This window comes from Zophobas morio, unplaced genomic scaffold (assembly GCF_036711695.1).
Source record: "Zophobas morio isolate AGI-343-1 ecotype UQ-CSIRO unplaced genomic scaffold, CSIRO_AGI_Zmor_V1 ptg000008l, whole genome shotgun sequence".
NCBI lineage: Eukaryota > Metazoa > Arthropoda > Insecta > Coleoptera > Tenebrionidae > Zophobas > Zophobas morio.
This window is the reverse complement of record NW_026972113.1, coordinates 5,321,110-5,340,880: the sequence shown is the minus strand read 5'-3', so window position 1 is coordinate 5,340,880 and position 19,771 is coordinate 5,321,110. Positions and strand designations below refer to the sequence as shown.

The following is a 19,771-nucleotide window of genomic DNA, read 5'->3' as shown; positions in this document are numbered from 1 at the left end:
TTTTTTTTTCTCATCTTTATGATGACGTCATTAACATTTCAGCAAGGGCACATAATCAATTTAATTTTAATAAACTGCTTAGAGTTTTGGCATCCTTGGAATCCCCGAAATATTTGAAATTTCCACAAGTTCCAGTTCCTCTAAATGTTGCTCCTATGAAAATATCAGTCTTTGGATATGCCAGGTCTTCCAAGTTTTCTGCACTTTCTAGATGTTTCCAGATTTTCTAAAATTAATAGTCCCCAAGAATCTTTAAATCTTTGAAATTTTTGGAATCTCTGGAATCTTTGAGATGTACAAGATAACAATTCGGGTATTCAAAATCCCTAATACTTGTAGGATTTATAAAAATTAAAGAAAGCATTCTTCAATTTTTACGATTTTTAGATTTTTGGGATTTTTGTTTTGTTTAGAGCCTTTGGAATCTTTAAAATTTTTGACATGTTAAATCTTGAGATATTGTAAACTTTTGAAATTTTGAGATTTAATATTTTTTTGTTTTCTTTTAATTTTTCGGAATTTTCGTAATTTGCAAAATTTTCAAAATTTCCAGAAAGTTCAAATTTTCCAGATTAGTCCAATTTTTCAGAGTACACAAAATGACCAGAATTTGCACATTTTCCAAAATTTCTAAAATTATCAGGCTCCAGAATTATAAAATTCAACCTTTTCCAATATTTTCAAGATTTCTAGTTTTACATTTTCTAAATTTTTTCAGATTTTCTAAAATTTATAAATCTTAAGAATCTAAATCTTTGGAATCTTTGCAATCTCTGGAATCTTTACAGACTCCAAGACTTATACTTAATTAGGGCGTTCAAAGCCTTCAGTGCTTTTAGGATGTCATTAAGATTTTTGTTTTCTTTAAAGTCTTTGGAATTTTTCAAATCTTTCGCATTTTAAGAGTTCAGGCGATTTTTACCAGTTTTAGAATGTTTGGCTTTTTAGAATTTCTCTAGAACCTTTAGAATCTTTATTTTTAATTTTTCATCAATCAAATCGGAAAATTGTAAAACTAAAAAATTGAAAAATCAAAAAATTAAAAACTGAAAAATCGAAAAAGAAACATTGAAAAACCGAGCAATTTAAAAATTGAGAAATCGAAGGAACTGCAAAAATAAAGAAACTCAAAATCGAATAATTAAGAGGTCAAAGGAGAAATTGTAACCTTAAAAATGAAAAAACTGAAAATTTAAAAAACAGAAAAATCGAACAATTGCAAAATTGAAAATCAAAAATAGAAAAAACGAAACTTGAAACACCGAGAAACTGAAAACTTCCATAATTGAAAAAACTGAAAATTTGAAAAATTAAAAAAAAGAAACAGTAAAATCGAAAAACTGATTAATTAAAAATCGAGAAATACAAAAATGCGGCAAAAAAAAATTCTAGAAATAGAAAAATCGGCAAATTGTGAAATTCAAAAGTTGAAGAATGTCAAACTAAACATCGAAAAACTGTAAAATTGAAAAATCGACAATTGAAAAAATAGCGAAAGTAAAAAATCGGTTAACGAAAAAATCAACAATTGAAAAATCAAAAACTAAAAATGAAAAAATCGAAAAAACAAGAAACTGTCAAATCTAAAAACTATAACATTGAAGACCGAAAAAATTGACGAAATAAAAATCGAGAAACCGAAAAATCCTAAAATCGAAAAGCTAAGAATCTTAAAAACTTCAAAAATCGATGCGAATATAAAAAAATGGTCGCACAGATGAAAGCAATAATATTCGACGTTGGGCCAGTTTGAATTTAGCGCCGATGTACTTTGTTGTGATTGGTCGGAGTTGTACACATTTTAAAAACAAAGCATATGCAACCAACAATACTTAAAAAAGAAAACATACGTTTACTTCACAGAAGGGAAGGCTGTGGAATAAATAATGATGTCAGATGGTTTAATCTCAATTTTTACTCATGTCGAATTAAAAAAAAAACACACATTGTCGTTAATACTACTTTGAAACCAATTTTCTGGCTTGACATAGGTACTTTCAAGTTAATGTATAAAATGTTCAAAAACTTTTGGAGTCAGGGTTGACTATGAAATTAACGTCTTTGCGATATTGTATCAGAAGATACTAAAATAGAGTGGGGGTGGTTTGTTGCTGGGGTAGGTGAAACAATGAACAACAAGTTTTAATAATAGATTTATTAGATATTGCGCCACAAAGGCTTTACTTATATAATAATAATAGTTATGTAAACAGTTTGTATCTGATCAATTGATTATTTCACACCTTTTCAAAAAAATAAGTTATTAACTGTTTGTTCGTTCAAATCCTTCATCCTGTCAACTTGAACTTTGAGAATTTTTTTTTTCTCATCTTTATGATGACGTCATTAACATTTCAGCAAGGGCACATAATCAATTTAATTTTAATAAACTGCTTGGAGTTTTGGCATCCTTGGAATCCCCGAAATATTTGAAATTTCCACAAGTTCCAGTTCCTCTAAATGTTGCTCCTATGAAAATATCAGTCTTTGGATATGCCAGGTCTTCCAAGTTTTCTGCACTTTCTAGATGTTTCCAGATTTTCTAAAATTAATAGTCCCCAAGAGTCTTTAAATCTTTGAAATTTTTGGAATCTCTGGAATCTTTGAGATGTACAAGATAACAATTCGGGTATTCAAAATCCCTAACACTTGTAGGATTTATAAAAATTAAAGAAAGCATTCTTCAATTTTTACGATTTTTAGATTTTTGGGATTTTTGTTTTGTTTAGAGCCTTTGGAATCTTAAAAATTTTTGACATGTTAAATCTTGAGGTATTGTAAACTTTTGAAATTTTGAGATTTAATATTTTTTCATTTTCTTTTAATTTTTCGGAATTTTCGTAATTTGCAAAATTTTCAAAATTTCCAGAAAGTTCAAATTTTCCAGATTAGTCCAATTTTTCAGAGTACACAAAATGACCAGAATTTGCACATTTTTCAAAATTTCTAAAATTATCAGGATCCAGAATTATGAAATTCAACCTTTTCCAATATTTTCAAGATTTCTAGTTTTACTACATTTTCTAAATTTTTTCAGATTTTCTAAAATTTATAAATCTAAAGAATCTAAATCTTTGGAATCTTTGCAATCTCTGGAATCTTTACAGACTCCAAGACTTATACTTAATTAGGGTGTTCAAAGCCTTCAGTGCTTTTAGGATGTCTTCAAGATTTTTGTTTTCTTTAAAGTCTTTGGAATTTTTCAAATCTTTGGCATTTTAAGAGTTCAGGCGATTTTTACCAGTTTTAGAATGTTTGGCTTTTTAGAATTTCTCTAGAACCTTTAGAATCTTTATTTTTAATTTTTCATCAATCAAATCGGAAAATTATAAAACTAAAAAATTGAAAAATCTGAACTGCAAAAATAAAGAAACTCAAAATCGAATAATTATGAGGTCAAAGGAGAAGTTGTAACCTTAAAAATGAAAAAACTGAAAATTTAAAAAACAGAAAAATCCAACAATTGCAAAATTGTATAATTGAAAAAACTGAAAATTTGAAAAAAAAGAAACAGTAAAATCGAAAAACTGATTAATTAAAAATCGAGAAATACAAAAATGCGACAAAAAAAATTCTAGAAATAGAAAAATCGACAAATTGTAAAATTCAAAAGTTGAAGAATGTCAAACTAAACATCGAAAAACTGTAAAATTGAAAAATCGACAATTGAAAAAATAGCGAAAGTAAAAAATCGGTTAACGAAAAAATCAACAATTGAAAAATCAAAAACTAAAAATGAAAAAATCGAAAAACAAGAAACTGTCAAATCTAAAAACTATAACATTGAAGACCGAAAAAATTGACGAAATAAAAATCGAGAAACCGAAAAATCCTAAAATCGAAAAGCTAAGAATCTTAAAAAATCGATGCGAATATAAAAAGATGGTCGCACAGATGAAAGCAATAATATTCGACGTTGGGCCAGTTTGAATTTAGCGCCGATGTACTTTTTTGTGATTGGTCGGAGTTGTACACATTTTAAAAACAAAGCATATGCAACCAACAATACTTAAAAAAATAGAAAACACGCTTACTTTACAGAAGGGAAGGTTGGTGATCTAATCTGAATTTCTACTCGTCGAATTTAAAAAAAAAAACACACACACATTGTAATTAATACTACTTTGAAACCAATTTTCAGGCTTCACATAGGTAATGTATAAAATGTTCAAAAACTTTTGGAGTCAGGGTTGACTATGAAATTGACGTGTTTGCGGTTTTGTATCAGAAGATAGTAAAATTGAGTGGGGGTGGTTTGACGTCGGGGTAGGTGAAACAATGAACAACAAGTTTTAATAATAGATTTATTAGATATTGCGCCACAAAGGCTTTACTTATATAATAATAATAGTTATGTAAACAGTTTGTATCTGATCAATTGATTATTTCACACCTCTTCAAAAAATAAGTTATTAACTGTTTGTTCGTTCAAATCCTCGGATTATAAAACCATCCATTTCGTTCACTACAAACGAGAAACTATTTACAATCTGTGCTCCAGAGTTCCAAAAAAAAGTAACCATCTGATTAAATACAAACCACATTTCTAACAAGTATGAGTCCATCACTGAAGAAATTTAGTGTTAGTGGCAAAAAACTTTGCTTCAATTTAATAAGTCAGTTCGAAAAGGAAAGTCGTTATTGTCTAGTATATAACACTAAAAGAAAATAAACAGAAGCAAAGTAGAGATTAACAATCCAAACAAGAAAAAAATGCTGATTACAGAGTTTCTTAGTGCCACAAATCTGGTTTATTAAATTGAATGAAAGTCGATTACAACCAACGATTATTAGATACTATACGTGAGGAAATAACTGCAAGAAAACTTGTGACGGCCCATCTGAATTTCGTTTAATAAAAGAAAAACCAGCTAAACGAAACGAATTCAGACAAACGTCAGATGAGGTAACATATTATTTACATATCCATTGATTAACTTGAGTTGTTTTTCTCTCTACATGCAGCATACGGACAGAAGGATAATTTGAAATTCTAAATACATGAAAAGCTCAATAACAAACTGTTAAATCGTAATAATAAGAATAACAGAAAAATATTCAAATGACAAGTACAAGCAAGTGTTTCCGTGTGTTACGCCGCCATATTGGCGTGAGCGCCCCCTCGCGGAAAATAACGAAAAACTTTTTGAAAGTACGGCGTCGGGGCCTCTCTCGCCAACATAGTCAAGATCTAAAGATGCACAAAATAACACTCCCGTAATTTGCAATCTCTATGCACTGACATACGACACTAACTTTACTTTCCACAGTGTTGGCAACATTTAAACAAAAACATTTAGAATAACTCCACTTGACTCCAACCTAGTTTTTAACTTTATCACTCTATATTTGCACGAAAAGTAAAATAGACCTGCTCTGAGAAAATAAAACTAACGTGTTTACATACCATGGTCAGGTTTCAATCCAAAAACAAAGCACAACGATCAACAAATTCCTAATTTAACTAACCAAGAGAAGCAAACTGTACTTTGTACGTTGAACTGACCCCCACACATCAATTAACCAAACTAAATTTCGATTATCAATAATTGCATTACTCCTTGCATATGGGTTGCTTCCGGTTGGCCCGGCGTCGTCCCGCGGACCGATATCGACTATATACACAACAACAAAAGAAACAAAGAGAAAAAGAAGCTAAAAATGACATGTATCTATGAATTTATTCCCTCCGACAAATTTAAGGTGGCAAAATTTGTTTTTCTTGTTTTCCTTTTTTTGTAGAACAGTTCGGTGCTGCTTCCGATTACGCAACACCACCGGTAATAGTCACTTTCACACTAATTTCAACAACACCCGCATCGGGTAGCGTCCATTCACTTTTGCGGGGTGCATGGCACTGAGTGGCGGGGTTCATATTTTTTGAATTTTTTCTCCGACTACTACTGGATTGTTGCGTCTAATCTCTTGGGCTCCCATCTCCCTGTAGTTAAAGCTGCAGTCGTGCTTGTCGCTGTATCGATGGATGGCGCAGAACAGACCCCCGCAACGGCATTCGAAACCTGCAACACCTACAAATTACCTACTGGACTCGGGAGGATGACTAAATTAAACGCGACCCGCGAGCGCGAAACGCGACCCCACCGACCACGCGCACCACCAAAAACGCTAAAATAGAAAAATCGACCAAACATATCTTATTATTCACCCTTAATATGCATTTATCTGATTTATTTCAAAGCAACATTAATGGTCACCTTTCTAAATCAATTCAAGTTCATCGCGTACCGCAGGGCACCCATTTAGGGCCAATTTTGTTCGCATTATTATAAATATTTCCGCTAGCATAAACGGTATGTATAAATTCAAAAAGAGATTAGTGTTTTCTACGAATGCTGATAAATCGAATGGAACTTAAATGTCAATAAAAGCAAAATAATAATCGTTCGTGTTATTATTAGTACAACATTCTAACCAACCAATATTAAAATAAAACGTTGTTATATAATTTATACTTTTTTTCTGAAAATTTCCTTATACAAATTTCCCACTTTAAACATGACTGAAGTTTAATGTTGTGAAAAGAAGTCTACACATATTAAAATAACAAGGCAAAATATGAAAATAACAAAAATGTAGCCCCGCCCACCCACCCGATCTCAATTGTGATGAATTTTTTATTCGTCGTAAGCCAATAAACCAAGGAGCTTAACTGCAAAATACTTGCCTTTACAAGAAATTCAAAACATGTTTTTGAGTATCCTCTTGTTCAAAAAATACTACGTAAATTAAGAAAAAAAGGGCAAAATATAAACCCCGCCCACCCACCCCATCTCAATTCTGATGATTTTTTTATTCTTGGAAACCTAAAACACGTTTAAAATGGCGAATGTTGCTAAGAAAATATGGATTTTGCAATTAGGCTCCGCCCCTAGATCTGCCAACGAATGAAAATTTCATTCAGACCAGGTATGGGTGGGGCTTAATCTTTGGCTTTAATTTTTTCTTAATGTCCATAGTATTCTTTGAATAACACAATACTCAAAAACCTGTTTTAATTACTCGTAGAAAATAAAGATTTTGCAGTTAAGCTCCGCCTTCTTGGCTCACGACGAATAAGAAAATAATAATCAGAATTGAGATAGGGTGGGCGGGCGGGGCTTATATTTTGCCTTTTCCTTAATATACGTAGTTGTCCTTTCAAAACAAGAAACTTAAAACATGTTTAAAATGGTAAATTCTTGTAGAAGAATAATATAGTAATCTTGCAATTAAGCCCCCAAAAACATGCTTTTAATTTCTCTTAGAAAATTAAGAATTTTGCAGTTAAGCTCCGTCTTCTTGGGTAACGACGAATAAGAAAAATCACCACAACTGAGATAGGGTGGGTGGGCGGGGCTACATTTTACCTTTTTTTTTTAAATATGTGTAGCCATCTTTTCACAACAAGAAACTTAAAAAATGTCTAAAATGGTAAATTTGTATAAGGAAATATCGATTTTGCTATTACGCTCCACCCCCAGGTCTGACAACGAATGAAAAATTCATCACGATTGAAATCGAGACAGATGGGTGGGATTTCTTTTGGTTTTCGTTTTTAATTAAAACATTTAGCTTTTTTGTATATGTTTACTTAAAGAACATATTTTACATGTAATTTTTCGTAGGAAAATAAGGATTTTACAATTAAGCTCCGCCCCTCGGCTTACGACGAATAAAAAAATCATCAGAATTGAGATAGGGCGGATGGGCGGGGCTTATATTTTACCTTTTTTGTTAATATACATAGCCATCTTTTCACAACTAAAAACTTAACAAATCTATATTCCCTTGTACAATTTCCATTTTAAACATGTTTTAAGTTCCATGTTGTGAAAAGAGGTCTACACATGCTAAAAGGAAAAGGCAAAATATAAGCCCGCCCACCCGCGCTATCTCAATTGTGATGATTTTTTTTATTCGCCGTGAACCAAGGAGGCGGAGCTTAACTGCAAAATATTTATTTCGTTACAACAGATTAAAAACATGTTTTTAAGTATAGTCTTGCTCAAAGAATACTATGTATATTAAGAAAAACAGGCAAAATATAAACCCCGCCCACCCACCCTATCTCAATTGTGACGATTTTTTTCTTAGAAACCTAAAACACATTTAAAATGGTAAATGTTTATAAGAAAATATGGATTTTGCAGTTAAGCTCCGCCCACTTGGCTCACGACGAATAACAAAAAAAATCATCACAATTGAGACAGGGCGGGTGGGCGGGGCTTATATTTTACCTTTTTTTTAAGATACATAGCCATCTTTTCACAACTAAAAACTTAACAAATTCATATTTCCTTGTGCAATTTCCATTTTAAATATGTTTTAAGTTTCATGTTGTGAAAAGAGGTCTACACATATTAAAAGTAAAAGGCAAAATATAAGCCCGCCCACCCGCCCTATCTCAATTGTGATGATTTTTTTTTATTCGCCGTGAAGCAAGGAGGCGGAGTTTAACTGCAAAATGTTTATTTCGTTACAACAGATAAAAAACATGTTTTTAAGTATAGTGTTGCTCAAAGAATACTATGTCTATATTATTAAGAAAAAGGGGCAAAATATAAACCCCGCCCACCCACCCTAACTCAATTGTGATGTTTTTTTTTATTCTTAGAAAGCTAAAACACGTTTAAAATAGTAAATGTTTGTAAGAAAATATGGATTTTGCAATTAGGCTCCGCCCCTAGGTTTGCCAACGAATGAAAATTTCAATTTAGATCAGACCAGGTATGGGTGGGGCTTAATCTTTGGCTTTAATTTCTTCTTAATATCCATAGCATTCTTTGAATAACACGATACTCAAAAACATGTTTTTATTAAGCTCCGCCTTCTTGGTTCACGACGAATAAAAAAAAATCAGAATTGAGATGGGATGGGTAGGCGGGGCTTATATTTTGCCTTTTTGCTTAATATACGTATTGTACTTTCAAAACAACGAATGAAAAATTCATCACAATTGAGAATTGAGATTGGGGGAGGGTAAGGGTGGAGCCTAATCATTTGCTTTATTTTTTCTTAGTATACATAGTATTCTTTGAACAACATGATACTCAAAAACATGTTTTTAATTTCTCGTAAGAAAAATAAGGATTTTGCAGTTAAGCTCCGCCTTCTTGGCTCACGACGAATAAAAAAATCGTCACAATTGAGACAGGGTGGGTGGGCGGGGATACATTATGCCTTGTTTTTTTAAATATGTCTAGTCATATTTTCACAACAAGAAACTTAAAACATGTCTAAAATGGTAAATTTGTATAGGGAAATATCGATTTTGCAAATTGTGAGCCCGCCCACCTGGCCTATCTCAATTGTGATGATTTTTTTATTCGTCGTGAACAAAGGAGGCGGAGCTTAACTGCAAAATACTTATTTCATTAGAAGAGATTAAAAGCATGTTTGAGTATAGTGTTGTTCAAAGAATACTATGTATATTAAGAAAAACAGGCAAAATATAAACCCCGCCCACCCACCCCATCGCAATTATGATGATATTTTTTATTCTTAGAACCTAAAACACGTTTAAAGCGGTAAATGTTTTTAAGAAAATATGGACTTTGCAGTTAAGCTCCGCCTTCTTGGCTCACGACGAATAACAAAAAAATCATCATAATTGAGACAGGGCGGGTGGGCGGAGCTACATTTTGCAATATTTCTATTCTTCAATTTGTCGATTTTCCGATTTCTCGGTTTTTTTATCTTTTGAAATTTTCGATTTTTCTTTTTTTCTGAATTTTTTTGATGTCTCGGTGTTTCAGTTTTTCGAGATTTTAATTTTTCAATTTTTAGGATTTTAGATTTCCGTTTCTTCAGGTTTTTTTTGATGATCTTTCAGTTTTTGAACTTTCCGATGTTTATATATTTCTCGATTTTTCAATTTTTCTTCCATTTTAAATTTTTTCAATATTTCAGTTTTGGGATTTTACAATATTTCGATTCTTGGATGTTTTGATTTCTCTGTTTTTAAATTTTCCGATATATCAAGTTTTACAATTTTTAAAGTTTAGTTCTTTTATTTTTCACTCCTTCGAATTTCTAAGTTTTATTTTTTTTTCATGATTGGTTAAAACATGTACGTTACGTAGCAACGGACCTCAATTAGAAATTAATCGCGAATTAACAATTTCGCTTTCTATAAACTGGGTTGAATTGTTTCATACTTTAGGGGTCATGAAACGTCAAGAAAAGATGAAAGAAACCGTTCGCCGGATGCACCTTATAACGAATACTTCCTAGGCAGAAAAAATAAAATAAGGCTTGTGATGAAAGTTTCACTGTTGATGAAACCCTTGAGATTCGAATTATGAATCTTCGACTGTACTTCAAAAAAAAAAAAAAATACAAAATATCTCGTACATATATGAAAAGTGTATCTGATAGAAGAAACGTCTTAATTCAAGCGACATGTTTTTAGGTAGTTTTGTTTGAAATCTACAAGAAAATGTTTTTGGGTAACTTTCAAAAATGATCAAAAATTGGTCTAAATTTTCACATTGAAAAATTTTGGTTTTGAAAAAATTGTCAAAAAAATTCCAAAAAAATCGGGCATATAGATTTTGACGTGTTGATTCCAAAAATATATTGTGCTTAAGGTCCTGGGGAAGATTTTAGAAATATTCTGTTTGAAATTTTTTTTATCCAAAAAATTGCAATATATTCCAATGGACGATTCTGGAAAAATGGTTAAAGTTGTCGATGAGTGAGGCCGAAACTAACTTCTGCAAGGCGAAATATATAAGAAAATGTCATTGGTTTAATTTCAAAAATGATGGAAAATTGGCTTAAATTTTCAGATTGAAAATTGTATTTTGAAAAAGTTGTCAAAAAAATCCCCAAAAATCGGGATATAGATTTCGACGTGCTAACTCCAAAAATATATCGTGTCTAAGATCCTGAGGCAAGATTTTGGAAATATTCTGTTTGAAAATCAATTTTTCTGAAAATACAAAAAATTGCATTCGAAATTTTCAAGAAAATGTCTTTGGTTTCATTTTGAAAATTGTCGAAAATTGCCTTTAAATTTTCATATTGAAAAATTCTGCTTCTGAAAAACTTGTCAAAAAATTCCTAAGAAAATCGGGGAGATAGATTTTGACGTGTTGACTCCAAAAATATAGCGTGTTTATTGGTCCCGGGGTAAGATTTTTGAAATATTCTTTCCGATTTTTTTTTTTTTCATCCAAAAAATTGCAATATTTAAATGGGCGGATTCTGGAAAATGGTAATAGTTGTTGAAAAAATAGGGCAGAACTAATTTCTGCAGGTTGAAATCTAGAAGAAAATGTTTTTGGGTAACTTTAAAAAATAATCAAAAATTGGTCTAACTTTTCACATTGAAAAATTTTGGTTTTGAAAAAATTGTCAAAAAAATTACAAAAAATCGGGGATATAGATTTCGACGTGTTGTCTCCAAAAATATATCGTGTCTACGATCCTTAGGCAAGATTTTAGAAATATCCTCTTTGACAATATTTTCTTTTTAAATCCAAAAAATTTCAATTTTCTAATGGGCGATTCTGGAAAAATGGTAAAAGTTGTCGATGAAATGACGTCGCAACTAAACTCTGGAGGTCAATGTCATTGGTTTAATTTCAAAAATGATCGAAATTGGCCAAAATGTTCATATTGAAAAATACTGTTTTGAAAAAGTTATCAAAAAATCCCTAAAAATCGGGGATATAAATTAACTCCAAAAATATATCGTGGGGCAAGATTTTGGAAATATTCCGTTTGAAAATCAATTTTTCTAAAAATACAAAAAATTGCATTCGAAATTTTCAAGAAAATGTCTTTGGTTTCATTTTGAAAATGGTCGAAAATTGCCTTTAAATTTTCATATTAAAAAATTCTGCTTCTGAAAAACTTGTCAAAAAATTACTAAAAAAATCGGGGATATAGATTTCGACGTGTTGACTCCAAAAATATAGCGTGTTTATTGGTCCCGGGGTAAGATTTTTGAAATCTTCTGACTGAAATTTTTTTTTAATCCAAAAAATTGCAATATTTCAATGGACGGATTCTGGAAAACGGTAATAGTTGTTGGAAAAATGGGGCCGAACTAATTTCTGCAGGTTGAAAAGTGTATCTGATAGAAGAAACGTCTTAATTCAAGCGATATGTTTTTAGGTAGTTTTGCTTTAATAAACTGCGCGCCAAAAGTTAGGGATATTTTAATTAACTTAATTTTTCGAAAATTATAACCCTAACTTTTGACGCGCAGTTTATTTTGGTGCTGTTTATTTCTAGCCACAAATTTTCGTTTTTAAATTATTATCATTGTTTTGGTTAAAAATGGAACCCAGCGACGCGCGTTAGACTCGGGCGGATGCATAAAAATTCAAGACACTCAAAAAAAAACGAAAACGGCTCGAACGGAACTCGGTCGGATGCGTTATCGTGGTGGCAACTCACCGGTCAGTCCGACCTTCTTGCGGCAGGTGGCGCAGCGATTTTTTTTCTTTTTGGCGTCTTTGTCGGCGTCCTTGTCGTCGGAATTGTGTTCGACGTCCGGACTGTTGGTGGCGGCGGAATTTTCGGTAAGAGCGGGGCTTGCTTCGGTGGTCGTGTTTGAACCGGCTACACTTGCCGCAGCTTCATCGACGGCCTGTTGCGCACACGAGAAGGAAAGAAAGAAAAACGGTTTTTAATATAAAACATTCCGGCCACCATCGTAGTCAACCTGATTTGTTAAATATTTACTTGACTCATCATCCTTTGGTGTTGACGAGACGACTAATGCATCGTTCGTGTCGTTGTCGTCTTCGCTGCTTGTTGTGGGTAAGTGATTTTTTGACATACTTGAATTTTGACGGGTGATGTTTGTTTTTGGTGGATGCGTCAAGGCGGGTCGCCATGGAGCGGCTCGACGGCGACAGTGGGAGGACGGGTGGTCGAGGGCTTCGTCACGGTGGGGGTAGAGGAGGGGAGATCGAACTGTTTTTCGAAAAATTTATAGGGTTAAGTGGCGCTGTGGCTAATATTTTATTTTATTTTCCGTTTCGGATTGGTCTTTTTATAGTCATCGGGTCCATCGGGCCTCTTTGTCTGTCTATCAATTTTTATTAGACACCGATTGTAGTCAAATTTTCTATGTATGTACATTAGAAATATCATATAGATAAAACGCCAACAAAAATATGGCTAATCAACTTTTTTTTTTATTTTATACAAAAATACTCCTGGAATTGTGATGTATGAATCCGTGCCGAATTTTCACCCTAGACATCCCGATTTTTGGGAAAAAAATCAAAATTATAAACATTTAGTAACTTTAGATAAATTTATTCGTTTTCCCCTCTCAAAAAATTGATGACGTCCACTTAAAATTCTGTCCACAATTTTTTTTTTCATTTTTTCCATTTTATATCATTTTTTTTTGTTTTTTTTTCGATTTCATAAAATTTCTTATTCAGTTTTTCAATATTTGATTTTTCAAATCCTCGATTCTCCAATTTTTAAATTTTTATTTGGTTTTTTCGATTTTCAATTTTTCGTTTCTTCAATTTTTTGATTTCCAATTTTCCCATTTTCAAACTTTTTATTTTATACTTTTTCGTTTCTTCATTTTGATTCTTCAATTTTCAATTTTGTATTTTTGCATTTTTTTGGATTCTAAAAGTTGAAAAATCAAAAAATCGAAAAATTGCAAATCGCAGAACTGAAGAACCAAAAACTTAATGGAAAACAAAAAACTGAGAAACTTAAAAATCGAAAAAAAAAGAATAAAAAAATTGGAAAAAAAAAAACGAATCGAAAAATAATAGAATTGTCAAAATTGTAAAGTCGAAAAACAGTTACATTGCAATTAAAAGTGAAAAGTGGAAACATTCTAAAATCCTAAAATCGAAAAACTGAAAAAAAAAAGAGAACTGAAATTGCAAATCAAAATATTGAAACAGCCAAAAGTTGGAAACTAGAAAAACTGAAAAATTGGAAAAACTTAAATTGAAAGAACAAAAAATGGTGAATCGAACAATTTTAAAAATTATTACTCCTGCATAGTTAAAATGGAAAAAAAATCTAGGAAAATTGCACATCAAAAATTGAAGAAACGAAAAATTAAAATAATTAAAAGTTGAAAAACCGAAAAATTGAAGAAAGAAAGAAAATAAAAATCGAAACGGAAAAATTGAAAAAAAAAAACCAAAAAATTATAAAATAGAAACATCGGAGATAAAAAAAACTAAAAATAAATACAACAAAAACCGAAAAAATTAAAGCATCGAAAATTTGCAAAAATCTAAAAATTGGGGAAACAAGAAAAATGAAAATTCTCAAGTCAAATAATCGAAAAATTATAAATGAAAAAACAAAAAATTATAACATCGGAACGTTGAAAATTAAAAACTGAAAAAAAAGAGAACAAGAAACCGAAACGAAAAATTGTAGATCAAAAATCTGAAGAAGTGAAAAATTAAAGAATCGAAAAATGGAAAAAACGAAAAGTCGAGAAAGTTTAACTTGAAAAATTGCAAATTAAAAAACTGAAAAATCGAATAATTAAAAAAATATGGATAAAAAAAAAACCAAAAGGAAAAATTGGAAAGTATGAAATGAAAAATTCAAAAACCCAAAAATTGGAAAATTAAAAATTGAGGAAACAAAAATGAAAACCTGTAAAATCGCAAATGGAAAAATTGAAATTGTGTCAAAAAATTATAAAATCCAAATATTGAAAAAAAACAAAAATTAAATAAAGATGACACAAACCGAAACGAAAAATTAGGAATCGTTGAAAATTTTGAAAAAATAAAAAATTAAAGAATCGAAAAATTGAAAAATCGAAAACTTGAGGAAACAAGAAAAATGAAAAAACCCAAATTAAAAAATTGAAGAAACGAAAACTTGAAAAAATATAAATGAAAACAAAAATAAAAAGTGAAATATTGAAGAAATGAAAAAGTTAAAAATTAAACGTTAAAAAATTGAAAAATTTCACATTAAAAAAAAAATAAAAATCGAGACCGAATAATAATAATAATAATAATGTTTTATTGACGGAAATTCCCTGAATACAATTGCAGAAGATATGAAAAATTGAAATTGAAAAAACAAGGAATTATAACATCGGAACATTGAAAAAAAAAACTAAATAAAGACACCAAAAACCGAAACGGAAAATTGCAAATCGTTAAAAAATTTGAAAAAATGAAAAATACCCAATTAAAAAATTGAAAACTCTAGAAATTTTAACTTGAAAAATTGCGAAATGTACAAATTGAGGAAACAAGAAAAATGAAAAATTAGAAAGCGCAAATTAAAAAAATTAAACTTGAAAAAAAATTATAAAATTCAAACACTGAAAAATCGAATAATTGAAAAAATATGGAAAATAAAAACCAAAACAAAAAATTGGAAAATCGAAAATTTGAAATGAAAAGAAAAATTAAAGAATCGAAAAATTGAGAAAACAAAAATGAAAACCTAAAAAAATCGCATTTCGATAAATTGAAGAAGTGAAAAACTGAAAAAATTAAAACAGAAACAACAGATTATCAAAATTCAAACATTGAAAAATCGAGTAATTGAAAAATTAAAAATAAAGACTCGAAAAATTTTAACTTGAAAACTGACAAAATTTATAAATTGAGGAAACAAGAACAAAGAAAAATTGAAAAAAAAAATCAAAATCGAAACCGAATAATAATAATAATCATAATAATGCTTTATTGACGGAAATTCTCTAAATACAATTGCAGAAGATATGAAAAATTGAAACTGAAAAAAACAATTATAAAATGGGAACATTGAAAATAAAAAGAAACTAAAAACAAAGACAAGGAGAACCGAAACGAAAAATTGCAACTCGTGAAAAAATTAAACATTAAAGAATCGAAAGATTACAAAATCTAAAAATTCAGGAAACGAGAAAAATTAAAAATCCCAAATTAAAGACTTGAAAAATTGAAAACTCCATAAATTTTGGGTTGAAAAATTGCAAAATTTATAAATTGAGGAAACAAAAATGAAAGCCTGAAAAATCGCAAATCGAAAAATTGAAGAAACGAAAAATTAAAAAAATTAAAAGTTGTAATATTGAAAAATTTTACATTAAAAAAAATAAAAGTCGAAACCGAATAATAATAATCATAATAATTCTTTATTGACGGAAACTATCTAAACACAATTGCAGAAAAATTGAAACGGAAAAAACAAGATTATAAAATCGAAATATTGAAAATAAAAAAAACTAAAAACATGAAAAACCGAAACGAAAAATTGCAACTCGTGAAAAAAATTGAAAAAACTAAAAACTCGAAAAATTCTAAATGAAAAACGAAAAACTGAAGAAATGAAAAATTGAAAACTCGAGAAATTTTGAGTTGAAAAATTGTAAAATTTATAAATTGAGCAAACAAGAACAAATTATATTTGAAAAAAAAATCAGAAAATTCAAACACTGAAAAAATCGAATAATTGAAAAAATTAAACCGAAACGAAAAATTGGAAAATCGAAAATTTGAAGTGAAAAATTGAAAAATCGAAAAATTGGAAAAATTAAACGTTAAAAATTGAAAATTTTCACATTAAAAAAAAATCGAAACCGAATAATAATAATAATAATAATGTTTTAATGACGGAAATTCCCTGAATACAATTGCAGAAGACATGAAAAATTGAAATTGAAAAAACAAGGAATTATAAAATCGAAACTTTGAAAATAATAATAATAAAAAACAACTAAAAATAAAGACAACAAAAACCGTTAAAAAATCTGAAAAAGTGAAAAATTAAAGAATCGAAAAATTGAAAAAATGAAAACTCGAGAAATTTTAACTTGAAAAATTGCAAAATCTATAAATTGAGACAAACAGAATAATTGCAAATTTAAAAATCCAAAAACTGAAAAATCGAATACTTGAAAAAATAAGGAAAATAAAAACCGAAGGGAAAAATTGGAAAGTTTGAAGTGAAAAATTCAAAAATCCAAAAGTTGGTAAATTAAAAATTGAGGAAACAAAAATGAAACTGTAAAATCGCAAATGGAAAAATTGAAATTGAAAAACAAAAAATTATAAAATCGAAATATTGAAAAAAAAAAGACGACACAAACCGAAACGAAAAATTACAAATCGTTCAAAAATTTGAAAAAATAAAAAATTAAAGAACCGAAAAATTGAAAAATCGAAAAATTGAGGAATCAAGAAAAATGAAAAATGCCAAATTAAAAAATTGAAGAAACGAAAACTTAAAAAATATAAATGAAAAAACAAACAAAATTGTAACATCAGAACATTGAAAAATTAAAAAACTGAAAATAAAGGAAACAAAAAATTGAAAATCCGAGAAATTTTAACTTGAAAAATGCGAAATCTACAAATTGAGGAAATAAGAAAAACGAAAAATTAAAAATCAGAAATAAAAAAAAAATACACTTGAAAAAACATATAATTATAAAATTTAAACACTGAAAAATCGAAAATTTGAAGTGAAAAATTGAAAAATCGAAAAATTAAAAAATGTGACAGTAAAAAAAAATAAAAATCGAAACCGAATAATAATAATCACAATAATGAAGATATGAAAAATTGAAACTGAAAAAACAAAAAATTATAAAATAAAAAGAAATAAAGGCAAGAAAAACCGAAACGAAAACTCGTGAAAAAATTAAAAAAAATTAAACATTCAAGAATCGAAAGATTACAAAATCTAAAAATTCAGGAAACGAGAAAAATTAAAAATCCCAAATTAAAAACTTGAAAAATTGAAAACTCGAGAAATTTTGAGTTGAAAAATTGCAAAATTTATAAATTGAGGAAACAAGAAAAACATTAAACTTGAAAAAACAAAAAATCATAAAATTCAAACACTGAAAAATCGAATAATTCAGTAAAATTAAAACCGAAACGAAAAATTGGAAAATTAAAAATTGAGGAAACTAAAATGAATGCCTGAAAAATCGCAAATCGAAAAATTAAAAAAATTAAAAGTTGAAACCGAATAATAATGATCATAATAATGCTTTATTGACGGAAATTATCTAAATACAATTGCTGAAGATATGAAAAATTGAAACTGAAGAAACAAAAGATTATAAAATCGGAATATTGAAAATAAAAAAAAAAAAAAAAACTAAAAACAAGAAAAACTGAAACGAAAAATTGCAACTCGTGAAAAAAATTGAAAAAATTAAAAACTCGAGAAATTTTGACTTGGAAAATTGTAAAATTTATAAATTGAGCAAACAAGAAAAAATTAAAGTTGAAAAAAAAATCAGAAAATTTCGAACACTGAAAAAATCGAATAATTGAAAAAACAAAACCGAAACGAAAAATTGGAAGATCGAAAATTTGAAGTGAAAAATTGAAGAAACGAAAAATTAAAAAAAATGAAAAATTTCACATTAAAAAAAAAATTGAAACCGAATAATAATAATAATAATAATGTTGAAAAAACAAGGAATTATAAAATCGAAACTTTGAAAATAATAATAAAAATAATAAAAAACAACTAAAAATAAAGACAACAAAAACCGTTAAACAAATTGAAAAAATTAAAAAATAAAGAATCGAAAACTGCAAAAGAGAAATGAAAAATCCCAAATTAAAAAATTGAAAACATTATAAATGAAAAACAAAAAGCTCTAACATCGCAACACTGAAAAATCAAAAAACTGTGGAAATAAAGAAAATAAAAAACCTTAAATATGAAGAAATGAAAAATCAAAGACTCGAAAAACTGAAAACTCAAGAAATTTAAACTTGAAAAATTGCAAAATCTATAACTGAGTAAACAAGAAAAACATTGAAGTTGGAAAGACAAAAAATTATCAGAAAGTAAAAATCGCATTTTTTTTCATAGAAGCGCGATTTGTGTTTTGTCCTTGTCGAGTTCCTATTTGAGCATAAATAATAATAAATAATAAACAACTGAAGCCTGGTTTATGCACGTGAATTACACGTGTTCGATTTCCCGCATAGCCACAGCGACACTTAATTCTTCAAACATTTTCTCAACGCGTAGCTCTGAGGCATACTTCGAGAACTTTCTCTATCACTTACAGCTTTGTCACAAACCAAGCATGTCAAAAAACGAGGATGTTCCAGAGTCTCAGTAAATAACTAACTCCCAGTCAGTAAAACCACCTACCTCAGGAAGATCCGGAACTGGTGAAGACGAAATGTGGTTGATTGTGGTTTGGGCAGTCGCCGTATCCCTAAGGGCACTAAGACTCGTGGGGGTGGATGGAAGCTGTTGTTTCTTTTTGAGGGCCTCCTGAAACCCCAAAGCGTGACCGTGAACATCCAAAACAACCAACAAAAAAATCAAGGACTCACCTTATAACAAAGTGAGCAGAGTCCGTCGGTTGCAGGACTGCCATAAAATCCACATCCTGAGCGGCAGAGCGCTTGCATTGGATTAGATTCACGCTCCATGGCGTTCAATTAAAAACTAACGAAAACAACAACAAAACCCAAACGAAATGTCAACCGCTTTGTTCCGTCGAATTGGGCGAGTCGAGTGGATACCCTGTCACGAAACAATACTTGCTGGATTTATCTGAAACAACAAAGACACCAATTAAAAACCGCCACACCGAAAACGAATCAACTAAAATGATAGCTCGCACTACCTAGACCCACGGAATCCCGAACCAAAATAAATTGCTTAATTACTGGCGAAACCGAGGTTAACGACTTGCACGCGTTTCGTCGACGCGTCGGGAGTATTTTTATAAATCGGGAAAGAAGACCACCTGATTGATCAGGAAGCGGTAGTGAGAACCGAGAGTATTTTTAAAACTACTATACCACCACGAAAAAAAAAAAAAAAT

General features: G+C 29.8%; 1 protein-coding gene across 3 annotated transcripts in view; it reads right to left on the bottom strand.

Annotated features, from left to right (window-relative positions):
• Positions 1-4,290: 4,290 nt before the first annotated feature.
• The window catches only part of Drn (doctor no), an 80,159-nt gene continuing 64,678 nt past the window's right edge, over positions 4,291-19,771 (bottom strand). For 2 of the 3 annotated variants that reach the window (XM_064050503.1, XM_064050504.1), the window contains 4 exons: positions 19,275-19,497; positions 19,087-19,212; positions 12,409-12,601; positions 4,291-6,029 (listed from right to left, as the gene is read on the bottom strand). In XM_064050503.1, coding sequence (XP_063906573.1) covers positions 5,872-6,029; positions 12,409-12,601; positions 19,087-19,212; positions 19,275-19,373 — 576 coding nt within the window. In that variant the 5' untranslated portion in view covers positions 19,374-19,497 and the 3' untranslated portion in view covers positions 4,291-5,871. The remainder of the gene's footprint in view (positions 6,030-12,408; positions 12,602-19,086; positions 19,213-19,274; positions 19,498-19,771) is intronic. The other variant, XM_064050505.1, reaches the window with a different exon arrangement.